This window comes from Sturnira hondurensis, unplaced genomic scaffold, assembly GCF_014824575.4.
Source record: "Sturnira hondurensis isolate 20B ecotype Veracruz unplaced genomic scaffold, ASM1482457v3 Scaffold0001872, whole genome shotgun sequence".
Lineage (NCBI taxonomy): Eukaryota > Metazoa > Chordata > Mammalia > Chiroptera > Phyllostomidae > Sturnira > Sturnira hondurensis.
The window spans coordinates 1,765,264-1,790,085 of record NW_028074503.1 but is presented as its reverse complement, the minus strand read 5'-3'; the positions used below and the strand labels follow the sequence as shown (position 1 = coordinate 1,790,085).

Below are 24,822 nucleotides of genomic sequence, written 5' to 3'. Positions count from 1 at the left end.
ATTTGCCCATTATTCAGCCCCCTAGAAGTTTCTGACCTTCAGCCAAAAAAAGAGGGCCACCAAAATGAGGACCATAAATGAACCCTTTGCAGAAGCATAACCATTAACCCTTTAAATGGCTTAGTGAACCACATACTGTATACAAAGAGTCATTATAGTTTTCTAAAACTATAATGAAATCTCCATTTTTAAAATCTAAAACCTCATCACATTCACTCAGTAAGCCATTTGGGTTGGAAAAAATGAATGAGAATTTTTACCCATTTCTTGCATTTCAGAACCTAGGCAATTGGAGAAATAAAGAGTGAAAAATGCTAGAATGAGAAGCAAAATTCAGGACATCATCGTTTCTCCTAGCAAGGTTAAACTTAGATTTCTAACATTGATATTATGTTAAACTCCATACTTGTCTCTTTAACCGAAATAGGTTAGAACAGGGTAGAATCAGGAAAATTGATAGAACAAAGAGGAAACTATGTGGTAGGAAGTAAGGATACATAGCAGGAAGGAGAAAACTAATTACTTTACAGGCCAATCGCTCTGCCTTGACTCAGAAAATCTGACTAGACTAAGGAAGCCTTTAGAGACTTTCTATCTGGTACAAGTATGCAGAGGCAATCAGAATGGCCACCCAGAACAATTCTTCAAAATCTTTGAGGGTGAGACCCAGACTCTATAATAGTTTTAAAACTCCCCAGGTGATTCCAACGTGCAGCCACATTTGAGTACCTCCCCTTCTGTGAGTTTTCATCCATGCCAAAGGTTGAAAAACCATAGTGTGCAGGCCAAATCTGACCAGCTGTCTGTTTTTGTGCAGACCAAGATCTAATCATGGTTATTATGTTTTTAAATAATTGAAAAAACAAAAGAAGAAGAATATTTTATGACACAACAGTTATATGAAATTTGAATTTCAGTGTAGGTATAAACTGTTTTATTGGATCGTGGCCGTGTCCATTTACTTATGTATTGGCTGTGGACGGCTGTTTTTGCAATTGCAGGCTTAAGTGGTTGCAGCAGAGGTTATAACCGCACCACCCCAGCCCAAAACATTTACTCCGTAGCCCTTGATAGAAAAACTTTGCCTGAAACACCCCTCACATACTAAATTAAATATTCAGCTGGAGGCTGGAGTGCAGGGATTTGCAAAATTTTAATAAATCTCCAATATCATTTTGAAAAAACAAAAACACTTGTACAGTGGAGCCTTCATGTTTTACGTTATAGAAGGATGCTTATATAAGCCATCGCTATACGCTTCGTCCCACTCACAATACAGTCGACTGCAAAAGAAACAAGTATATGACTGAATGTAAGAAGAGAATGAAGATACTTGCCTGCTTTTCCAAGATAAAGTACTTTAAACACTGGTTTATGTTTTTCTCCCCCATAGTTTATAAAGTCCATAGTTAGAAAATAGGATGTTTTGAGGGAAATAACAAATTCATCACTGAGTTTTCTGTTTCTCATTTTAGAATGCTGCTTCTAAATTACCTGGGCAAAATGGGGCGGAAAACTCCTTTGAAGGCAGCTGCAACGTTTTCAGTGGGATGGAATACTTTTGCTTGCTCAGAGTCATTGGAGAAACCACTGAACTGGCTGCTTTTTAATTATTATTTGACAACTTGCCTCCAGTCTTCAGTTAATAAGTGAGTCATCTCTAAAACCTGCTATCTCCAAAATTTGGGGATTGTAAGCCCCAACAATAGAAAGTTTTAAAGCATAGCACTGTTAATATATATATATTTATGTTACATTACATGCATTAGTACTCCACCAAATATTCTTTATATTAGAAATGTATACAAAAGTAAAAATATTTGAAGTATAAACAAGATATAGATGAAAGTTCTAATGTTTTCTTTCGGTGCCCCAGTGGATTCCCTGCACAACCCCTAGGGTGTGGGCCCCCACTGTGAAGGTCATTGTTCTGCCACTGCTCTAAATTATTCTGAGAGACTAAAAACATTGGTATCCAGTGGGCTGAGTAACATTATGAGCCGTTTCCCAGGGTTTTCTACTTGTTGCCAATATTTTCAGTACCTCATTTTCTCCTAAGTAGTAAGAAGTATTGTGTTTTCAGTGCTAAATAATATGCCTCCTTCAGTATGTGCTGACAATATTTAAGGAACCATGTTACTTCAGTATGTTTCAGAGGCTTAGAAGAATTCAGTTCACTTGGATATTCTCAGTCCTCCAAGTTCTTAATATTACCAAAAGACCATCTTTGCATTGGTTTTTCTGGAACTGTCTGTGTATTTTATAACAGTTAAACAGTATGGTAGCGCCCTGGCTGGTGTAGCTCAGTAGATTGAGCGCAGGCCTGCGAACCAGCTGATCCAGGTTCAATTCCCAGTCAGGGCACATGCCTGGGTTTTGGGCTGGTTCTCAGCAGGAGACCCACGAGAGGCAACCATACATTGATATTTTTCTCCTTCTCTCCTTCCCTTCCCCTCTAAAGATAAATAAATAAAATCTTTTAAAAAATAGTATGGTAGCAAAAAAACCACACTGTTTCTGTAAATGGAATATGTTTCCATTTATTTTTTGATGACTCTCATATGTCTTTGGGACAATATCAGTGTATTCCTGCTATGTCTGGTTAAGTAAATACTTATTGAATACCAACTTGTTGCCCTACGCTAGGCTTATTACTACGTATTTTAGGTATGTTTGAGATGAGAATGACCCTACTTTTTCACTTCTGAAATTCTTTTGTTCCAGGCACCGGCATATGTTCGTGAAACAGATCGACATGGATCACGTCATGAAGGTGGGAGAAGAACTCTATGTAATACTTTTATTTTCTCTTTTGATCCTGAGAACAGTTTTAACATGTTTTTGTTTTTCAGGCTAAATCCATCAGAGAGTTTGATAAGCGATTCACTTCAGTCATGTTTGGATACCGAACAATTGATGATTATTATACTGATGCCAGTCCGAATCGGAGACTAAAATCAGTAGGGATTCCAGTCTTGTGTCTGAATTCTGTGGATGATGTTTTTTCACCCAGTCATGGTAAGATTAACACCTTTATGAGATGAGTTAACTGTTTTTAAAATATTGTTTTTTGAAATAAAACACAGTAATAAGAAGTAAAATGTCAGTCTTATAATGTTTCCCACTGCATTAAACAAAAAAGTAGATAACTCATAATTTAGTATCTAAAGTTACCAGATTACTTTAAATGTTGTCATAGGCCCTTATCTAGTCCACTATGAGAACAAATTATGACTCTTAATATCTTGCTTGTTCTCATTTGTATAACCTTTCCTTCTCATCAAATACATTGTTCTTTGGACAATGTATATTACAGTATCTTTGCCTCAAAAGTACATTGTCATCACTTTCCTCTTCTTCCTGAAGTTCCTTCTTATGCTGAAAGACTTTAGAATATTTCTCCCCTTTTAACCTGGAAGACAATTTAAGATTGTATAACATGGTGTCTGAATATCTTAATGAGTGTAGCACATACAGATTCTAAAGTCATATTTGAAGGAAAAAGTCTTTGTCTTCCCTCTGGATACTGTATAAAAGAAAATTATGCCCAACTTATTTGCTCTTAATTCAAGAAATATGGAATTTGGTAACAAAGATATATATGTGTTCATAAATATATGTATGTGTTCATACATTGAAGCAATATAAGATAATTAGAAGTAACCATACTATCTTAAGAATTAGTAAACTTGACCTCTAGTTTTTTTTCAATAAAACATCACAAAGATTTATACAAAACTTTTTCTCCCTATTTACCCCTAAATGCTCTAAAACATTTCCCCCAACTACTTCATAAAAAAATTATTCTGACTGCAAACGTAAAACATATGTATTGTCTAGTTTTCAGAAAATTCCCCAAAGTATGTAAGAAAAAATCACCTGTCATCTCTCTAGGGGGTATTATTTATGTGATTTATGTGATTTAGGGGGTATGTGATTTATGATTAATGATGGATAACATTAGATGACTGGAACTTTTGGCCTTTGACCACAAATCAGAAAATGAAACTGTAAACTTTAATATGAACTGAATTACATGGTGATTGTTTAGCCTATCCATTGACTTAAGGAAGTCTAGTATTTTCCATCTATTTTTATATTTCACTGACCCTTCTCATACCAACAAAAATTTCCCAGCATTTAGCCTGACCTACTTGGTTGAAGTTTAAACTCACTATTTCCTATTCTTTCCCAAGCCCTTAAAATAGTCTTGCAACACTGAAATAGTGGACAATTGTCTGCATTCTGAGAGGGAAGGCAGCCAGCATCTTTCACATGACTCAATGTGGACAGCCTTTTGTTCTCCTGACATGACTGTAACTTTCAATGTTAGAAATTGCAGGGTGCATTCAGAGTATACAGCTGGGGCTCTTAATAATCCCATTCCAAGTAAATGTAGCACTCTAAATCTAAGCCTTAATGTGAGGCAAAAAAGAAAAGAAAAACAGTGTCAGTCATATCCCCTGCCCCTCCCACATCTCATCCGAAGGTAGATGTTCATTTTTACGTATGGCTGCCTGAGGACCTGAGTTCAGGACCCCTTTTAGACAAGAACTTGCCTTGTTGGGCCTAGATGTAGGGAGTATTGTGAGGGGTCAAATTTGGAGTACTATCTGGACAGACAACTTAGGCACAGCAGCAGGTCTGTCTTAGAAGTAGTTCAGTTCTCCTTACAGTATGTTAGCTTCTTTCCCTTCGTTAGAAAGGCGTGGGGTGGGGAAATCTGACCTATAGTTAGCTCATTTACCTCTACGACTCTGCCCAAGATATGAGAGTCTAATTATCGCATCAACCATGTTATTTTAATTAGGGAGGTGAGATTTAGGCTATCAAATTGAAACACCTTGTGCCAGGTTGGGATCTGTTATAGATCTTAAATCAAAACATTTTCACTGTTTGAACTCTAATTCGTATCCTTTAGAGTCAAGTTTTTACTCAGGTAGATTTTGTAGAGCATATAAAAAGACTCTCATTATGGGTGAATTATTTAAATATAGCCACTATAATTTCAAAATAAAGTTTTCCTTTTTCCTGGCTATAAATAAAAATTCAGGGAAGGAATATAAAGAAAAAATAATCACCAATGTTTTTTTAAAATCTATATGACTTTGGGTGTGGTGATACTTTTATTGATTGATTGATTGATTGATTGTGTTCTCACCCAAGGCCATGCTTACTGATTTTACAGAGAGTAAAATGGAGGGAGAGAGTAAAAGGAAGGGAGAGAAATACTGATGTGAGAAACATCAACTGGTTGCCCCAACTGGGGACCCAACTTGCAACCTGAGCATGGGCCCTGACCAGGAATCAAACCTGCAGCCTTTCAGTTTACAGGATGATGCCCCAACCAACTGAGCCACCCAGCCAGTGTGTCACCAGTGTTTTTCACCACCCAAAGATAATCACCGTGACCACTTAGACTAGTATTTTATTCCTTTTTTTTTGCTATCTATAAATGTTTTTACTATATAAATCACATGTGTAATTTTGAATCATTGATACAGCCACTATTTGGCCCAAGGAGTCTAACTTCGCATAAAGTTAACCAAACTCATACACAATAAATTTATAATTCTCACAAAGGTAATAAGATTAGTTGTTTTTCTTCCTTGGTATAACATCTAAGTGGGAATCTTATAGCGTCACATTCCTTGAAATATCTCATTTTAATTTCTCACAACAAGACTGGGCCTGTTCTTTTGTGTTATGATTAAACACTTCGGTGGATTCTTTCAGGATTTTGGTCCAGTACATAATTGTAAACATAAACTATTATAAGAATGTAGATGGTTGATATACATTAGTCAAACTTATTCTATTAGCCATAATCATTACAAAGACTTGCTTGTCTAATGGCATTTTGTTTATAAGGATTGGAAATGATAATGACATGTATTCTTTCTTATTTCCTTATTATCCAAAAATTGGTAATAATTATGTATTTTTCTCTCTCCTCTTACCCCCTTCTGACCCTCCCCCCCACCCCAAGCTATTCCCATAGAAACTGCTAAGCAAAATCCTAATGTTGCTTTGGTCCTTACTTCTTATGGAGGCCATATTGGTTTTCTGGAAGGTATCTGGCCAAGGCAGTCCACTTATATGGATCGAGTCTTCAAGCAGTTTGTGCAGGCCATGGTTGAGCATGGACATGAACTCTCCAACATGTAGTTCTTCAGGTGCATTTTGTCTGAACCACCATATAAAGCAACTCAGCTTAGTGTGCACAAATCTTAACTACTGTATATAAAGCAAATAAGCCAGCAGGTGGTGAAGAGGTCTCAAATGACATGCAAAAACTACTTTTTTAGGAAACAAAACAACTTTGTAGCAAGAAATAAAATGTAGATTTAGATTGTAATTTGTGTAGATTTTATTTTTACTATGCCTTACCAAGTATGACCTTAAATAAAGTAGTACAGTCATGGAATTGCACTTAACCAAAACTATTGTGTAAAAATATTTTAATTCCTCAGGGTTTTAATTTAGGCTTTTTTTTAGATTATTCATTTTACATGATTTAATGGTACTTTAATAACTTGAGAGATTTGGGTTATTTGAATGTAAGTTGTAAGGTAGCACATTCCTAAGAGTATTTATACCTAATGATGATAACATGCAAACTGAAATAAGATAAAATACAACATGCTAATATTTTATGTATTCTAACCTGAAAAGTCAAATGCAACAATGTTAGACTGACTTCTGTACATGCTCTTTTATTCTAATAATATAAAATTAAGGCGGATTTATGTTTTATAATGATTATAGTTTACATGCTTATTTTTAAAATATATATATGCATACATATATATCATTATATTAAAATAAATTCAACCACTTTAATTGTTTCTTTGTGAGTTTTTGTCTATAAAAAAGTTATCCCTAGAAAGCAATGTATGATAAATTCATGAATTGCATTAGTAAGAAATACTAAAATTGTTTTAGTCACTGTTTCCAGAATATTGGACTCACACCATGCGTACCAATTAAAAATACTTTCAGCTACAAGAAGCCTGTCTAACAGTGAATTAATAATAATGATATATTGATATAATTATCTTATATCACAAGAAGACTCCAAGGCCAGGGGTGGTGTGGGGGTTTACTGGTGTCATCAAAGACTCAGTCTCTTTCTGTTTCATCTCCATCCCTCAGCAAGAGATACATCTGCCCTTTAGGGAAAGTGACAGCTTTTCCAGAAGATTTGCCCTTATATCCTTTGGCCAGAACTGTGTCACATGGCCACCCTGGCTGAGTAACAGGCTGGGAAATCAAGTCTGTGAATTTTCCCAATTGTGGAAGCAGGCCAGGGAGAGGGCATTGGCAATGATTATTGGGCTAGCCAGCCAATAGAAATATCTTTCACACCATTCAGCATCTTTCCCCTCATATTTTACTGTTTCAACCTGCTCATAAAATATGTATATTTTTGCCCCAGGTATCACAGACATTACGAGAACCAGATAGAAAAAAAAAGCATATTAACACAAAATTATTTACTAAATATGCCAGCAGTTAGAGAGTTTCTAATAGTGTTCCTGATAATACTTGTAGACTCCCCTATAATTAAGTCTGGGATGACAGCATGGATGATACCAATGCTTTTTGGTCTTCAGCATATATTCTGATTCAGTAATAGTAATCACTTTCAGTCAGTGGGAGACTTCTGGCCAAGATGGAAGCATAGGTAGACACAGTGTGCCTCCTCACACAACCAAAATAAAGGCAACAAAAATCTAGAAACAAAAACACACCCAGAACTGACAGAAAATTGAACTGCACAGAAGTCCGACAACCAAGGAATTAAAATAGACACATTCATCCAGACCAGTAGGAGAGGCAGAGTCAGGCAGCAGGTTGGAGAGGGGTTGCAGCAAAAAAAAACTGGTGGCTGATGGACCCCAGGCACACAAGGGAGCAGCTGATGGACCCGGGGTGCACAAGACAACAGTGGGCCAACCCCGGGCACACAGGCAGTGGCTGGAAGACCCCAGGCACAGGGTGGCAGTGGGCAAGGTGGTTGGCTGACCAGGCGGTCACACATTCAAATGCAGACAAACCAGGCAAAACTGGGGAGCGAGGCAGACCGCACAACCCAGGGCTCCAGCACTGGGAAATACAGGCTCAAAACACTGATTAAAAACACCTGTGGGAGTTGAGGTACCAGAAGAGTACTCTCCCAGTCTCACAGGAGAGTTTCTTGGAGAGACTCACAGGGTCCTAGAATGTACACAAGCCCACCCACCCAGGAACCAGTACCAGAAGGGCTCAGTTTGCTTGTGGGAAACAACAGAAGAGACTGAAATCTGAGAGAGAGTTGAGCAAGTGCCATTGTTCCCTCTCTGACCCTGCCCCCACATCAGAGTCACAACCTAGCAACTGAGTTGTCCCACACTGGCGAACACCTAAGGCTCCACCCCTCATATATAACAGGTGCAACAATACAAAAAATGGCCCAAACAGAAAAACAGATCAAAGCTCTAGTAAAAATACAATTAAGCAAGGAACAGATAGCCAGCCTATCAGATGCCCAGTTCAAAACACTGATGATCAGAATGCTCACAGAACTGGTTGATTTTGGTCACAAACTAGATGAAAAAGTGAAGGCTACACTAAGTGAAATGAAGGAGAATGCACAGGGAACCAATAATGATGGAAAGAAAACTGGGTCTTAAATCAATGGAGTGGACCAGAAGGAAGAAAGAAACAACCAAACAGAAAAGAAGGAAGAAACAAGATTTCAAAAAAAATGAGGAGAGGCTTAGGAACCCCCAGGACATCTTTAAATGTTCCAGCATTCAAATTGTTAGGGTACCAGAAGGGAAAGGGGAAGAGCAACAAGTGGAAAACTTATTTGAACAAATAATAAAGGAGAACTTCCCCAACCTGGCAAAGGAAATAGACTTCCAGAAAGTCCAGGAAGCTCACAGAGTCCCAAAGAAGTTGGACCCAAGAAGGGGCACACCAAGGCACATCATAATTACATTAGCCAAGATTAAAATGAAGGAGAGAATTCTAGAAGCAGCAAGAGAGGAGTTCCCATCAAAGTGTCAGCTGATTTCTCAAAAGAGACCTTACAGGCAAGAAGGGACTGGAAAGAAGTATTCCAAGTCAGGAAATCCAAAGACCTACAGCCAAAATTGCTCTATCCAGCAAAGCTTTCATTTAGAATGGAAGGGCAGATAAAGTGCTTCTCAGATAAGGTCAAGTTCAAGGAGTTCATCATCACCAAGCCCTTATTATATGAAATGTTAAAGGGGCTTATCTAAGAAAAAGAAGATCGAAAATATGAACAGTGAAAGGACAGCAAATTCACAGTTATTAACAACCACACCTAAAACAAAAACAAACTAAGCAAACAACTAGAACAGGAGCGAAGCCACAGAAATGGAGATCACATGGAGGGTTAGCAACAGGGAAGTGGGAGGAGGAGAAGGGGGAGGAGGTACAGAGAATAAGTAGCATAGACAGTGGGGAGAAAATAGGGGGAGGGCAAGAGTAGTGTAGGAAATGCAGAAGCTAAAGAACTTACGACACATAGACATGAACTAAGGGGGGGCATGTGGGTGGGAAGGGGTGTGCAGGGTGAGGAGAGTGAAGGGGGGACATGGGACAACTATAATGGCCTAGGCAATAAAATATATTATGAAAAGTTAAAAATACTTAGAAAATGTGCTATTACAACTCCAGTTCTCACTTGTAATGACAGTGCTTTGGCCCTAACTTTTTCTATTGTACAAACCAGCTAAACTACAGAATATAACCTGGTGTTACTTCTACAATATGATGTTGTGTCAGCATTGAGACCTAGCTCAGTAAAAATTGCTGTATGTAATTCATTTTATTCTTTCACATTTAAATTTTATTGCTAAACAAAGACTTGATTTTTATATATTTGTGGGCCTTGTGATGATAAAGATGTTTCCACTTCTGTCATATGCATTATAAAGCTGTGAATTATTCAACAGTGCTCATTATTTCTACAGTGAAATTAAGAGACACTTTCCCTGACTCTATCCTTCAACCACCTAAATGTGGGAATTACTGTGAAAATAGTGAGAGGCAAAAACTTGACAAGAATAATGTATACCTCTGAATATCTCTTAAATAAAGATAATAACTTTGATCAAATAAGTAAGACTTTGCTGTCAGTTAAGACCATGATACAATATTAAATTATGATAGGACAGTTGTATATTTGCACCTCTATAAAGGGTTATCTTCCCCTGGAGTTAGATCCTGGTACCCAAATTTTGCAAGCAATGCAGTGATCACCTTTTCCGTCTGTCCTTCCGGTTTACTGTTGACCCTATTACCAAGGACTCAACATCAGCTCGATATGAATAGACAGGCTAGCAGTATAATAGCAGATCTGAGTGATCACAAAAGATCATTATGTTGTTTTAACTGTCAATTTACTATTTGGTACCCATAAATTTTAACTACTTGATTTATCTACTTTACCTTACCTATGAGCAGACACAAGCAGTTCTTTTTGTTTTTTTCTCTCTTTTCCATGCTCAAAATGAAGCATGCATACTACTTAATTTTTGGACCCTGAATATAGTTTATTTCTCCTAAAGCCATATAGACATGTTCCAATATGGCCTTTGAAACCCCTAAGTAAAAACCTAGGGTTTTTTTGAGAAATATAATGTATAATAAACTATTATATATCAATATTTTCATGATATATTCTGAAATATATGCTATATTTTATATCTATTATATATTTATATGTATATGTAAAATGCCTATTCTCTACATTTACCTAGAGCTCTTTATAATCATCAATGATAATTCCTAGTACTTTTAAGATCCTTTATTGAAAAAGAAATTTGAACTTAAATTCAGAGCACTTGAGTTTGATTCTGAGCTCTGCGATTAATCTACCTATCTACCATTTGACCTGAGGCAAATCATTTAGCCTTTCTAGGCTTCAGTTTCTTCAACTATCAAAGGCATATGGTAATATCAATATCACAGTGCTAGCATGAGGATTAAAGAGACAATATATATGTGAAAATACTTTGTGAACTATTAAGTGCTATAGAAATGTAAAAGTTATTATCAGAAGGTGTTTACTTTATAAACCAAATCAAAACCAAATGATGTTTTTAATAGTAAAGTAGCTTTCTCTATAAAAAAACACATTGGGTTCAGGGAAGGAGGAAAACTACATGTTAATCTGTATGGTGAAATTAACCTTGAACCTTTGGCCAAGATGGTGCCTTCCAGGATTTGCCACCATAAAGTTTCTATTCGGAATTACTTAATGTTTGGGGGATTGTGGGAGGGAGATACTTTGAGACTATGTGAATATCCCATGTATTTCTGTTTAAACTTTGGCCCATTCATTGGTAAAGATTACTGCAGCAATACTGTGGTGTTCTGAAGGTTATCTTCTTTTTTAAGATTTTATTTATTTATCTTTAGAGAGGAAGGGAAGGAGAGAAGGAGAGAATATCAATGTATGGTTGCCTCTTGTGCGTCCCCTGCTGGGAACTGGCCTGCAACCCAGACATGTGCCCTGACTGGGAATTGAACTGCGATCGTGTGGTTCGCAGGCCTGCGCTCACCACTGAGCTACACAAGCCAGGGCCTGAAGGTTATCTTCTATTTCCTGCATTCCTTCTGTGTTTATAACTGGAATTATTAAAGGAAGAGTTGTCATTTCTCTCCCCCACCCATTTCTTTATTTATTAATTCATTGATTTCAGCATACCAGCAGTTTTCAACAAGTATATCACAAGAATTTTTAAAACATGGAATATCTGACTATTTCAGTCAGGGGCACTGACCTCTTTTCCCTTAGACTGGCAAATAAAAAAATAAGAACAGCCACACAATAGCTGTCTAGTGTGAATGCCCTGTCTTCAACCATAAATATATAGGTCTTATAACAAAGTTGAATTTTATTGGCCACATTGCATAATAAGTTTGCATCTGATTGGTTAATTCTGGGTGCCAGAAATCCTTACATATAAATATAGACACCTGAATTTTTTAAAGTCACCTTTGAGCTCACTATTATTATTTTTTTCTACATCTGTCAAAATTATACCTATTTTTTGTCAGACTGGCAAAAAATATACTATTTTATGTGTGCCTCAGTATTTTAGTTATTAGTTTATATGCCATGAGTTGAAAAAGTTTGAAAGTCACTGGCATAGACTCACAAACTTTTTCTTGTCTTTGAGTTATAATTCAACACTATCATTATTTTGTTGTTGAAGCTGTTTCTTTTCTTTTTACCTATTATGTTTTACTTCTTTCTCAGATCAGCAAAAAAAATTTTGTAAGTATTTAGAAGCTCAAAATCTTCTTGATAAAAATACAATATACCTAGAAAAAAGATTGGTTCTGGAAACAAAGCAATCCCAGTATTCCAAGTAGAAAAGAAATGTCCAAATTGTCCATTTCTCTTTATTATAAATACTTTAAAGTTTTAATTTTACACATTATCCACTTCAAATTTTATTTAAATCTGGTCTTTGAGACTGCAAACTCTGTCCTGAAATACAAATTTTTGCTCCATTCTTGACTAGTAGAATCAGCCAAGAGTCAAAACAGGTTTTTATCAGACACTCATCTCTCTTGGTGATGATGAAAGCAAAAATGCTGGATTCATGTCAAGACAACAGTGTAAAAGTCTGAGGTGTAAGTAAGGTATTTGAAACGCTTTGTTGTGATGAAGATGCTGTGTAGCCTTAGGGAATGTTACTCAACATCTGGATGTCTTCGTTAACAGAACACGTCAACAGGCAAGTGATTTCAACTTGGGAATTCTCTCTGGTTGGTTTCTATGTCCCTGTGAAATGTTCCTCCCATACTTCCCTGCCCTCACTGTGCCCAAGCCCTCTGGCGCCGCTGTATTTTCCCTGTTTCAGGCTTGGAATCAATTAGTTCTTTAAGAAGCCCTGGTTCCTTTTATTAAATAATGGCACTTAAAAACTAAAACCTGGCTGCTAGATATTCTCATTGCTACTGGCATCCTACTACTTACTGCACCCCTCAGTGGAGTTAGGAAAAAATTGTATATGTCATGTACAGACATCTATATCTACCATCTATAAATAAACATGAGTCAATAACGACACCTCTGACTCCATTTTAAAAACACAAATGATTTCTAACCTCCCCCATTTCCTTATTTGTAATTTCTCCCAGTGAGAAACGTGGTTCTGATTATAATGTATTTATTTGTTGAGTAATACAAATGAAACTAGGTTACAACTAAAGTAGTTCCCAAATTCCTAAACTACACCCTGGTGATAAGCAAATTTACTAACTACAGTACTTCTTTTTGAGTACTATTCTTTTAGTCTTTAGACTCACAACATTCAGTCAAAACAGTTTTTCAAAGTTACTCGCCTTTCTTTGTGTTTACATGACTCAGCTGTATGTAATACAGTTTAGATTGATTTGTCACCAGCTGCATTCCATCCTCCTCTCCACATCCTGGTGGATTTTTAAAATTTATATAAAGTTTACTGTTTGTTGCAAACAGTTCTATGGGCTTAACAAATGCACGGAGTTGTGTGTTTACTACCACAGTTTCACATGCAATCTATTTTATCAGAATATCATATTTCACATGATATTTATAGAAAACCATTCTCTTCACCCCCACAAACCCTGGCAACCATTAATCCATTTCCTCCATACAGTTTTGCTTTTCCAGAGTGTTATATAAATTATATTGTTCATTGTTTAAGCCTTTTGAGTCTGGCTTCTTTCTGTTAGCAAAATGCATTTAAAATTAATCTATATTTATATGATCCATATAAAATTCATATATTCCATTAAAATTCACTGGTTCATTCTTTTTTATTTGAGCACTATTTCGTTATATGGATGTACCATACCTTGCTTATTCATTCACTAGTTGGAGGACATCTGAGTTATTTTTAATTCTCATGAAAAAAAGCCACTGTAAACTATGAATAAAGCCACTGTAAACATCTGGATATGCATTTTCCTGTAAACGTGTTTTCATTTGTGTTGGGAAGATACTTAAGAGTGGGATTGCTAGATAATATGGTAGGTATATGTTTCACTTGATGAGAAACTGACAAACTTCCCTGGCTGATGTGGCTCAGTGAATTAAGTGCCAGCCTGCAAACTAAAAGATCACCAGTTCAATTCCCAGTCAGGGCACGTGCCTGAGTTGCAGACCAGTTCCCCAGTGGAGGACATGTGATAGGCAACAATATACTGTTGTTTCTTTCCTCTCTTTCTCCTTCTCTTCTCTTCCCTAAAAATAAATAAATAAATAAATAAATAAATAAATAAATAAATAAATAAATATTTTTTTAAAAAGAGAAAATGACCCTAGCTGGTATAGCTCAGTGGATTGAGCATGGGCCTGCAAACCAAAGGATCGCAGTTTGATTTCCAGTCAGGGCACATGTCTGGGTTGCAGGTCAGTTCCCAACAGGGGATGCACAAGAAGCAACCATACATGGATATTTCTCTCCCTCTCTCCTTCCCTTCCCCTCTAAAGATAAATAAATAAAATCTTAAAAAAAGAAAAAAGAAAATGACAAACTATTTTCTAAATGGTCTGTACCATGTGCATTCCCACCAAGAATTTATGAGGGTTCTAGTCACTCAGCATCCTCAGAGCATTTGGCAAGAATTTTTTAAAGAATTTTTAGGCATTCTAGTTGGTGTTAAACAGGTAGATATTAAAACTAAAGTCAGCTCAAGATATTCAAACTATATAGATCTATGAATTTGCCATTATTTCAAGTGTATGAAAGAAAGTGTGAAAATATCTTTAAAATACCAGAAACTGAGGCAGAAGAAGGTAATGAAATAGATAATTTAAGGTAGTCTCATACTTTTATTATCTTTCTTTCTATTTTTTATATATTTTATTGATTATACCATTACAGTTGTTCTATTCCCCCCCTTCATTCCCCTCCACCCTGCACACCCCCTCCCCCACCATTTCCCCCCTTTAGTTTATGACCACGTGTCTCAAGTTCTTTAGATTCTATATTTCCCCTACTATTCTTGCCCTCCCCCCTATCTATTTTCTACCTACCCTCTATGCTATTTTCTGTACCTTCTCCCCCCTTCTCCTCCTCCCACTCCTCTGTTGCTAACCCTCCATGTGTTCTTCATTTCTATGGTTTCACTCCTGATCTAGCTGTCCTCTTGGTTTGCTTTTGTTTTAGGTGTGCTTGTTAATAACTGTGAGTTTGCTGTCCTTTCACTGTTCATATTTTTCATCTTCTTTTTTTATATAAGTCCCTTTAGCATTTCATATAATAAGGGCTTGGTGATGATGAACTCCTTGAACTTGACCTTATCTGAGAAGCACTTTATCTGTCCTTCCATTCTAAATGAAAGTTTTGCTGGATAAAGCAATCTTGGCTGTAGGTCTTTGGATTTCATGACTTGGAATACTTCTTTCCAGCCCCTTCTTGCCTGTAAGGTCTCTTTTGAGAAATCCGCTGACAGTCTGATGGGTACTCCTTTGTAGGTGACTGTCCCCTTATCTCTTGCTGCTTCTAGGATTCTCTCCTTCATTTTAATCTTGGCTAATATAATTATGATGTGCCTTGGTGTGTTCCTTCTTGGGTCCAACTTCCTTGGGACTCTCTGAGCTTCCTGGATTTCCTGGAAGTCTATTTCCTTTGCCAGACTGGGGAAGTTCTCCTTTATTATTTGTTCAAATAAGTTTTCCACTCAAGGCTGTTTCTTTTCTTCTTCTAGTACCCCTATAATTCGGATGTTGGAATGCTTAAAGATGTCCTGGAGGTTCCTAAGCTTCTCCTTTTTTTTTTTTTGAATTCTTGTTTCTTCATTCTTTTCTGGTTGGGTGTTTCGTTCTTCCTTCTGGTCCATTCCATTGATTTGAGTCCCATTTTCCTTTCCATCACTATTGGTTTCCTATGCATTTCCCTTCATTTCAATTAGTTTAGCCTTCATATGTTCCTCTAATTTGTGGCTAAAATCAACCAGTTCTGTGAGCATCCTGATGACCAGTGTTCTGAACTGTGCATCTGAGAGGCTGGCTATTTCCTGGTCACTTAGAGTTATGGGCTCTGGGGCTTTGAGTTCTTCTTGAGCCATCTTTTGGACTGTTCCGTGCCTGTTACGTATCAGGATTGGAGCCCTAGGTGTTCACCAGAGCAGGGCAACTCAGTCACTGGGTTGTGATGCTGTATGTGGGGGCGAGGTCAAAGAGGAGCAATGGCAGTCCCATCTGCTACCTCCCGCTGCCGCTGCTGCCACAGTTGCCACCATCACTGGGGCCCGCGCATTTCATCCCACTGCATGCCAATGTGGGACCTTGGTCAGTCCTCCACTGCTGGGTTCACCCGCTGGGGGCCTGCACAGCCCATCTCACTCCTCACTGTGCTGGTTTATCTGTGCGCAAATGTGTGGCCGCAGTCAGTCTGCCCTGCACCCTAACTTGTTCTGGGCTGCCTGTGTGCCTGGGTCGGGTGATCTTTCCTGCCCGACCCTGCTCCGCTGCTGGCTCTGCCCCTCTTACCGTCCTGGTTGAATGGTTTGTTGTTGTCGGACTTCCGTATAGTTCAAATTTCTGTTCTTTGGCTATGTCTTTGTTTACTAAACCTTTGTTGTATTCAAACTTGGTTGTGGGAGAAGGCACAGTGTTTCCACCTACGCCTCCATCTTGGCGGAAGTCTGATCCTTTTATTTTCTTTCATTCTTTTTTTATTCATGCTGCTGGAAAGATAAATGATATCTTCATATTTACCATATTTTACCATGTAGAATGAATGTGCTCCCATGTACAATGCATACCCACATTTTTGGCCAAAAATTTCAGGAAAAAATCTTGCACTTTAAATTTTTATTTATTTATTTACTTATTTGTGCTTAGAAACACAACTGATTATCATATTCCAGGGTATTATTTTGCATACAGATATCATTATTGCTTTCCAGAGTTACACTTTTTACAAAGATTTTATTTATTTAATTTTTAGAGAGGGGAAGAGCGAGAGAAAGAGAGGGAGAGAAACATCAATGTGCGGTTGCCTTTTAAGTATCCCCTACTGGGGACCTGGCCTGCAACCCAGACATGTGCCCTGATTGGGAATCAAACCAGTGACCCTTTGGTTCACAGGCCAATACTCAATCTACTGAGCCACACCAGCCCGAGCTACAGTTATACTTTTAATACATAAGCATAAATAAAAGAATTTAAAACATTTATAGAGATACAGAATTAGTATTACCCATGTCTAACACATAACCTTATTTGACCCTCAAAAACTTGGGCAAAAAAGTGCATATTACACACAGCAAAATATGGTAAATAATAGGCAAGTCACTCTCTATAAAAAGATAAGAAATTGAGTCAAAAGTTCAAATATCTGAAGCATTCAGTAATAGCAGGAAGACTAGATTTAACTCCATTTTCTATTTTCCTTAATTTCTCACACCAATCATTGGACTTTGCATACATAAGATAAGCAACAAGTGACACCTTCTGGGGGTAAGGGGTGTGAGAGAGAGCTTCCATAAATGCAGTCCCTACTTAATCAGATAGAAGTGGAAATACCTAAACCACTAATAAAAGTGGTATACCACTCTCAACAACAGGCTAAGATAAGTTATGCTGTCGGAAATCAGGACAGTGATTACCCTTCTTGAAAGAATAGTGACTGGGAGTGGCACAAGGGGGCTTCTGGGTTGCTGTTAATGACATTTCTTGACTTGATTACACGTGGTTTATATATGGTTTGTGTACTTTTCTGTATGTATGTTTACATCAAACTACATCTAAATTCCTGACACTTAAAAATGGTAGGCTCTGCCCTGGCTGTGTGGCTCAGTGGATTGAGTGCTGGCCTGTGAACCAAGAGGTTGCCAGTTCTATTCCCAGTCAGTGTACACTCCTGGGTTGTGGGCTAGATTCTCAGTTGGGGGAGTACAAAAGCAACCCACATTGATGTTTCTCTCCCTCTCTTTATTTCTCCCTTCCCCTCTTTCTAAAAATAAATAAATCTTTATAAAAATAGGAGAAAACTACAAATAAAAAATGAAAATAAAAAAAGAATGGTAGACTCTTCAAGTCAAGATGGTGGAGTCTCCTTCCACAACTACATCAAAATTACAACTAAAATATAGAAAGCCATTACTCAAAACCATCAGAAATCAAGTTGAGTATAAGTCTGACAACTATGTAATTAAAGAAACCACATCCATCTAGACTGGTACAGATGAGGAATGGACTGGTCCCACATACAAGTGTGGCAGATAAAAATTCAGAAGAGATATCTTGGGAGCAAGGAGCCCCAGACTCACATCAGGACCCTAGCCCAGGGATCCAGTGCCAGGAAGATAAGTCCCCACAACTTCTGACTGCAAAATCCAGTGGGAATTGAATTGGTGGAAGAAACGTTTGGAGCTCCAAGCAGATCCTCTTAAAAATACCCAACATGGCATCCACTCAGACTCACTCTCTCTGCACTCCAGCACCAGGATAGCAGCTTAGCATATAGGGAGATATTGAAGTGTCTGGCATCAGGGAAAGCAGAGGCCATTGTCCCTTTTCTAAACCCCTCCCCCCATAGAGCTGGCAAGTTGGTGCCATATCTGGGACTCCATCAACCTGGCTAACTCTATTTGCCCCAGAGATCCCTGAGACTGAACCCCACATTAAGGCCCACTCAAGTTGCTTTTCCATATGAATGACTGGTCTTGGCTCATGCTTCACCACTTCCTAAATCTTCTCAAACAAGCAACAGCTGGCTTGAATGAGACCCAGGTCCAGCAATAGCAGCAGCCAGCCTAGATTCCCAGCTTGGCTTCACCTGGGAATCTCCAAGCCCAGCACAAGTAACAGCCATGTCAGATTGCTTTATAGCTAAGGCAGGATAGCCACAGACAAAACACAGGTAGGGGCTGACCTTGCCAGGAATCACCTGGGAAACCATAGAGGTTTTACTACCAGTGGGGATCTACAGATCACATCAGAGCACCACCACACTGCCCCCACACAGCTTATCCTCCATGGAGGGAGGAGGTTGGTAGTCAGTGGTCACAGTCCTTTCAGCTGACTGGCCTGGGTAAATCCCTTATATTGACCTGCCAACAGCAAACAAGGCTTAACTGCAAGTAGTGGGTGTATCCAGCCCACATGAAGAGCATGCCTCGAGTACCCAGCTTGGGTGATAGAAATGGCTATGCCACTGGACCCTACAGGACACCCACTGCATGAGGCCACACTGCCAACACATGGAGTCAAAGCAGCTCTACCCGATACATAGAAATAAACACAGGAAGGGTGCCAAAATTTGGAGATGAAGAAACATGGCTCAAATGAAAAAACTCCGGAAAAAGAGTTAATGAAATGGAGATAGCAATCTATCAGATGCAGAGTTCCAAACACTGGTTATAAGATGTTCAAGGAACTTAGTCAGAACTTCAACAGCATAACTTTTGGCCAAGATGGAGGTGTAGGTGGAAACATTGTGCCTCCTTGCACAACCAAGTTTAAAGACAACAAAGTTTTAGTAACAAAAATGCAACCAAAACACAGAAAATTTAACTGCACAGAAGTCTGACAACAACGAACCATTCACCAAGACCAGTAAGAAGGGCGAACCAGCGACAGGTGGAGCTGGGCTGTGCAGGAAAACTTGGCCCAACCGACCAAGGCCCACGGGCGGTGGTTGGCAGATGCCAGGCATGGGATTGAGACAGGCAGACCCAGTGAGGGGGCAAGGCGGCAGGCTGACCTCGGTCGCATATTCACAGGCAGATAAACCAGGCAAAGGACTGAGCAGTGAGACAGGCTGCGCAGGCCCAGCCACAGGAAGCAGCAGAGGCGAATACCATTGCCCCTCTCGGACCCTGCTCCCACACATAACCCAGCAACTGAGTTGCCCTGCCCTGGTGAACACCTAGGGCTCTGCCCCTCATATGTAATAGGCATGAACAGACAAAAATATTATGGCTCAAGAAGAGCTCAAAGCCCCAGAGCCACTAGCTCTAAATGACCAAGAAATAGCCAATCTATCAGATGCACAGTTCAAAATACTGGTGATCGGGATGCTCACAGAACTTGTTGATTATAGTCACAAATTAGAGGAACATATGAAAGCTACACTAATTGAAATGAAGGGAGATGCACAGGAAACCAATAGTGATGGAAAGGAAACTGGGACTCAAATCAATGCAGTGGACCAGGAGGAAGAATGAAATATCCAACCAGTAAAGAATGAACAAGAATTCAAAAAAATGAGGAGAGCCTTAGGAACCTCCAGGACATCTTTAAACGTTCCAACATCCGAATTGTAGGGGTACCAGAAGGGGGAAAGAAACAGCCACGAGTGGAAAACTTATTTGAGCAAATAATAAAGGAGAAATTCCCCAGTCTGGCAAAGGAAATAGACTTCCAGGAAATCCAGGAAGCTCAGAGAGTCCCAAAGAAGTTGGACCCAAGAAGGAACACACCAAGGCACATCATAATTATATGAGCCAATATTAAAATGAAGGAGAGAATCCTAGAAGCAGCAAGAGATAAGGGGATAGTCACCTGCAAAGGAGTTCTCATCAGACTGTCAGCTAATTTCTCAAAAGACACCTTATAGGCAAAAAGGGGCTGGAAAGAAGTATTCCAAGTCATGAAATCTAAAGACCTACAACCAAGATTGCTCTATCCAGCAAAACTTTCATTTAGAATGGAAAGGTAGATAAAGTGCTTCTCAGATAAGATCAAATTCAAGGAGTTCATCATCACTAAGCCCTTATTATATGAAATGTTAAAGGGACTTATCTAAGAAAAAGAAGATGAAAAATATGAACAGTGAAAGGACAGCAAACTCACAGATATTAACAACTACACCTAAAACAAAAGCAAACTAAGAGGACAGCTAGATCAGGAGCAGAACCATAGAAATGAAGATCACATGGAGGGTTAGCAACAGGAGAGTGGGAGGAGGAGAAGGGGGGAGATGGTACAGAGAATAAGTAGCATAGACAGTAGGTAGAAAATAGATATAGGGGAAGACAAGAATAGTAGGGGAAATATAGAATCTAAAGAACTTGAGACACGTGGTCATAAACTAAAGGGGGGAATGGTGGGGGAGGGGTCTGCAGAGAGGAGGGGAATGAAGGGGGGAAATAGGACAACTGTAATGGCATAATCAGTAAAATATATATTTAATAAAAGAAAAGGAAAGGGAAAAAAAGAACCTCAACAGCCTGAAAAAGATTCAGTCAGAAACAAAGGATACACTAATGAAATAAAGAACAATTTACAGGGAAAACAACAATAGAGTGGATGAAACCAAGAATCAAAAAATGAACATAGCAGAACAAGAAGAAAAAGACTTCTGCCAAGATGGAGGCGTAGGTGGAAACACTGTGCCTTCTCCCACAACCAAGTTTGAATACAACAAAGGTTTGGAGAACAAAGACACAGCCAAAGAACAGAAAATTGAATTATACGGAAGTCCGACAACAACGAAGGATTCAACCAGGACGGTAAGAGGGGCGGAGTCAGCAGCGGAGCAGGGTCGGGCAGGAAAGATCCCCCGACCCAGGTACACAGGCAGCCCGGACCCAGTTGGGGTGTGGGGCAGACTGACCGTGGTCGCACATTCGAGCACAGTGAGACGGACCATGCAGGCCCCTGCAGGTAAACCCAGTGGCAGAGGGCTGACGGTTGTGGCACATTCGCATGCAGTGGGACAAAACGCACGGGCGCTGGTGACGGTGGCAGCTTTGGCCGCAGCGGCGAGAGGCGACAGACTGGACTGCCATTGCTCCTCTTTGACCTCGCCCCCACATACAGCGTCACAACCCAGTGACTGAGTTGCCCTGCTCTGGTGAAAACCTAGGGCTCCAATCCTGATACGTAACAGGCACGGAACAGTCCAAAAGATGGCTCAAGAAGAACTCAAAGCCCCAGAGCCCATAACTCTAAGTGACCAGGAAATAGCCAGCCTCTCAGATGCACAGTTCAGAACACTGGTGATCAGGATGCTCACAGAACTGGTTGATTTTAGCCACAAATTAGAGGAACATATGAAGGCTAAACTAATTGAAATGAAGGGAAATGCACAGGAAACCAATAGTGATGGAAAGGAAACTGGGACTCAGATCAATGGAATGGACCAGAAGGAAGAACGAAACACCCAACCAGAAAAGAATGAAGAAACAAGAATTCAAAAAAAAAAAAAGGAGAAGCTTAGGAACCTCCAGGACATCTTTAAGCATTCCAACATCCGAATTATAGGGGTACCAGAAGAAGAAAAGAAACAGCCTTGAGTGGAAAACTTATTTGGACAAATAATAAAGGAAAACTTCCCCAGTCTGGCAAAGGAAATAGACTTCCAGGAAATCCAGGAAGCTCAGAGAGTCCCAAAGAAGTTGGACCCAAGAAGGAACACACCAAGGCACATCATAATTACATTAGCCAAGATTAAAATGAAGGAGAGAATCCTAGAAGCAGCAAGAGATAAGGGGACAGTCACCTACAAAGGAGTTCCCATCAGACTGTCAGTGGATTTCTCAAAAGAGACCTTACAGGCAAGAAGGGGCTGGAAAGAAGTATTCCAAGTCATGAAATCCAAAGACCTACAGCCAAAATTGCTCTATCCAGCAAAGCTTTCATTTAGAATGGAAGGACAGGTAAAGTGCTTCTCAGATAAGGTCAAATTCAAGGAGTTCATCATCACCAAACCCTTATTATATGAAATGCTAAAGGGACTTATATAAAAAAAGAAGATGAAAAATATGAACAGTGAAAGGACAGCAAACTCACAGTTATTAACAAGCACACCTAAAACAAAAGCAAACCAAGAGGACAGCTAGATCAGGAGTGAAACCATAGAAATGAAGAACACATGGAGGGTTAGCAACAGGGGAGTGGGAGGAGGAGAAGGGGGGAGAAGGTACAGAAAATAGCATAGAGGGTAGGTAGAAAATAGATAGGGGGGAGGGCAAGAATAGTAGGGGAAATATAGAATCTAAAGAACTTGAGACACGTGGTCATAAACTAAATGGGGGAAATGGTGGGGGAGGGGGTGTGTAGGGTGGAGGGGAATGAAGGGGGGGAATAGAACAACTGTAATGGTATACTCAATAATATATATATTTTTTAAAAAGAAAAGAAGAAAAAGAACCCCAAGAGAAAAAAATTTGGATAGAATAAATAGCCTCTGGAACAACTTCAAGACGTCCAACATTTGCATCATAGGGATGCCAGAAGGAAAAGAGAAAAAACAAGGAATTGGAAATCTGTTTGAAAAAATAAATAAAGAAAATTGCCCTAATCTGATGAAGGAAATAGACGTGCAAGTCCAGGAAGCACAGAGAGTTTCAAACAAGATGGATACCACTCCAAGACACATCATAATGAAAATGCCAAAGGTTAAAGATAGGATCTTAAAAGCAACAATAGAAAAGAAGTTAGTTACCCACAGGGGAGTGCTCATAAGACTGTCAGCTGATTTCTCAAAAGAAACTTCGCAGGCTATAAGGGAATGGCAAGAAATATTTGAAGTCATGAAAAACAGGGACCTACAGCAAAGATCAATTTGCCCAGCAAAGCTATCATTTGGAATCGAAGGGTAGTTAAAGAGCTTCCCAGACAAGAAAAAACAAAAGGAGTTTATCATCACCAAACCATTAGTATATAAAATGTTAAAGGAACTTATTTGAGAAAAAGAAGATAAAAACTATGAACAATAAAATGGCAATAAATACATATTGACATTTGCCTCTATAAAACAAATGGAGAGGTTGTGGAAATGGGTGAAGAGGTGAGGCAATTAAAAAGTACATATAGGTAATCACAGATTAGCCATGGGGATGTGAAGTACAGTATAGAAAATGGAGTAGCCAAACAACTTACACACATGACCCACAGAAATGAACAATGGTGGGGGGATTGCAGATAAGTAGGGGATGCTGGGTGGAGGGGGGCAAATGGGGAAAAATCAGGGTAACTGTAATAGCACAATCAATAAATATAATTTAAAAAATAAAATAAGGCAAGTCATATGAAAAAAAAAAGAAATGATAGGCTGATGAAAAATTTTTGCCAAAAGCTTGATCTTTTTTACTACATACTGCCTTCTATTTCATCTTGGTTTTGGCCAAGTATTAAATTAAAGGAAAGTTAAATTCTCTTATGATTTAAGTAGTTATTTATTGGTGTGCAGCTAGACTGAGAAATTAAGTGTTAAATAGAATGATTTTTTGTGAAGAAAATTATAAAACTTTCTAAGAAATAGATAAAAAGGCTTTAATAAACCAAGAAATATGTTTCAGTGTGGAAGAAAATGAATGTTTTAAATTATTTACAAATTAACTTATGAACTTGATGAAATCTCAACTAAAATCCAAATAGGATTTCTTTAGAAATCAATAAAGCAATTCTAAAAGCCATTTACAAGAAGAAACAGAAAGAATAATTAAAAGCATTTTTAAAAGGAAGGTAAATTGTTCTACAGATTTTGAAAGGTGAATTAGTTGCAATATCTTTAAATAGGTACTGGTGCAAAATTTGTTAGGTCACTCAAACAGAACAAAGAACAGGCTGAGACCCTAATCTATATTAGAATTTAAGTAACCAAAAGCACAGTGGGCAAAAAACATGGACAAACAGGTCACTAACACTAACACAACAATTCAATAAGAATGCTTAACCTCATAATGAATAGTAAGTAAAACTCTGAAATATTTTTAATCTATTAGATTGGCAAAGACTAAAAGGAAATTTGATTTTGATAACACTATGTATTAGTGACAATGTAAAGAATGAGTCATTTACATACACTGCTGGAAAATGTATATATTGGTAGAACCCCTCCAACACTT

General features: G+C 38.6%; 1 protein-coding gene across 1 annotated transcript in view; it reads left to right on the top strand.

Moving 5' to 3' along the window:
* Positions 1-6,807, top strand: part of ABHD3 (abhydrolase domain containing 3, phospholipase) — a 41,098-nt gene extending 34,291 nt beyond the window's left edge. Inside the window, exons 6-9 of the mRNA XM_037031793.1 lie at positions 1,476-1,649; positions 2,725-2,773; positions 2,853-3,018; positions 5,990-6,807. Of these exons, the coding sequence (XP_036887688.1) occupies positions 1,476-1,649; positions 2,725-2,773; positions 2,853-3,018; positions 5,990-6,168 (568 nt within the window). The 3' untranslated portion in view covers positions 6,169-6,807. The remainder of the gene's footprint in view (positions 1-1,475; positions 1,650-2,724; positions 2,774-2,852; positions 3,019-5,989) is intronic.
* Positions 6,808-24,822: the final 18,015 nt, after the last annotated feature.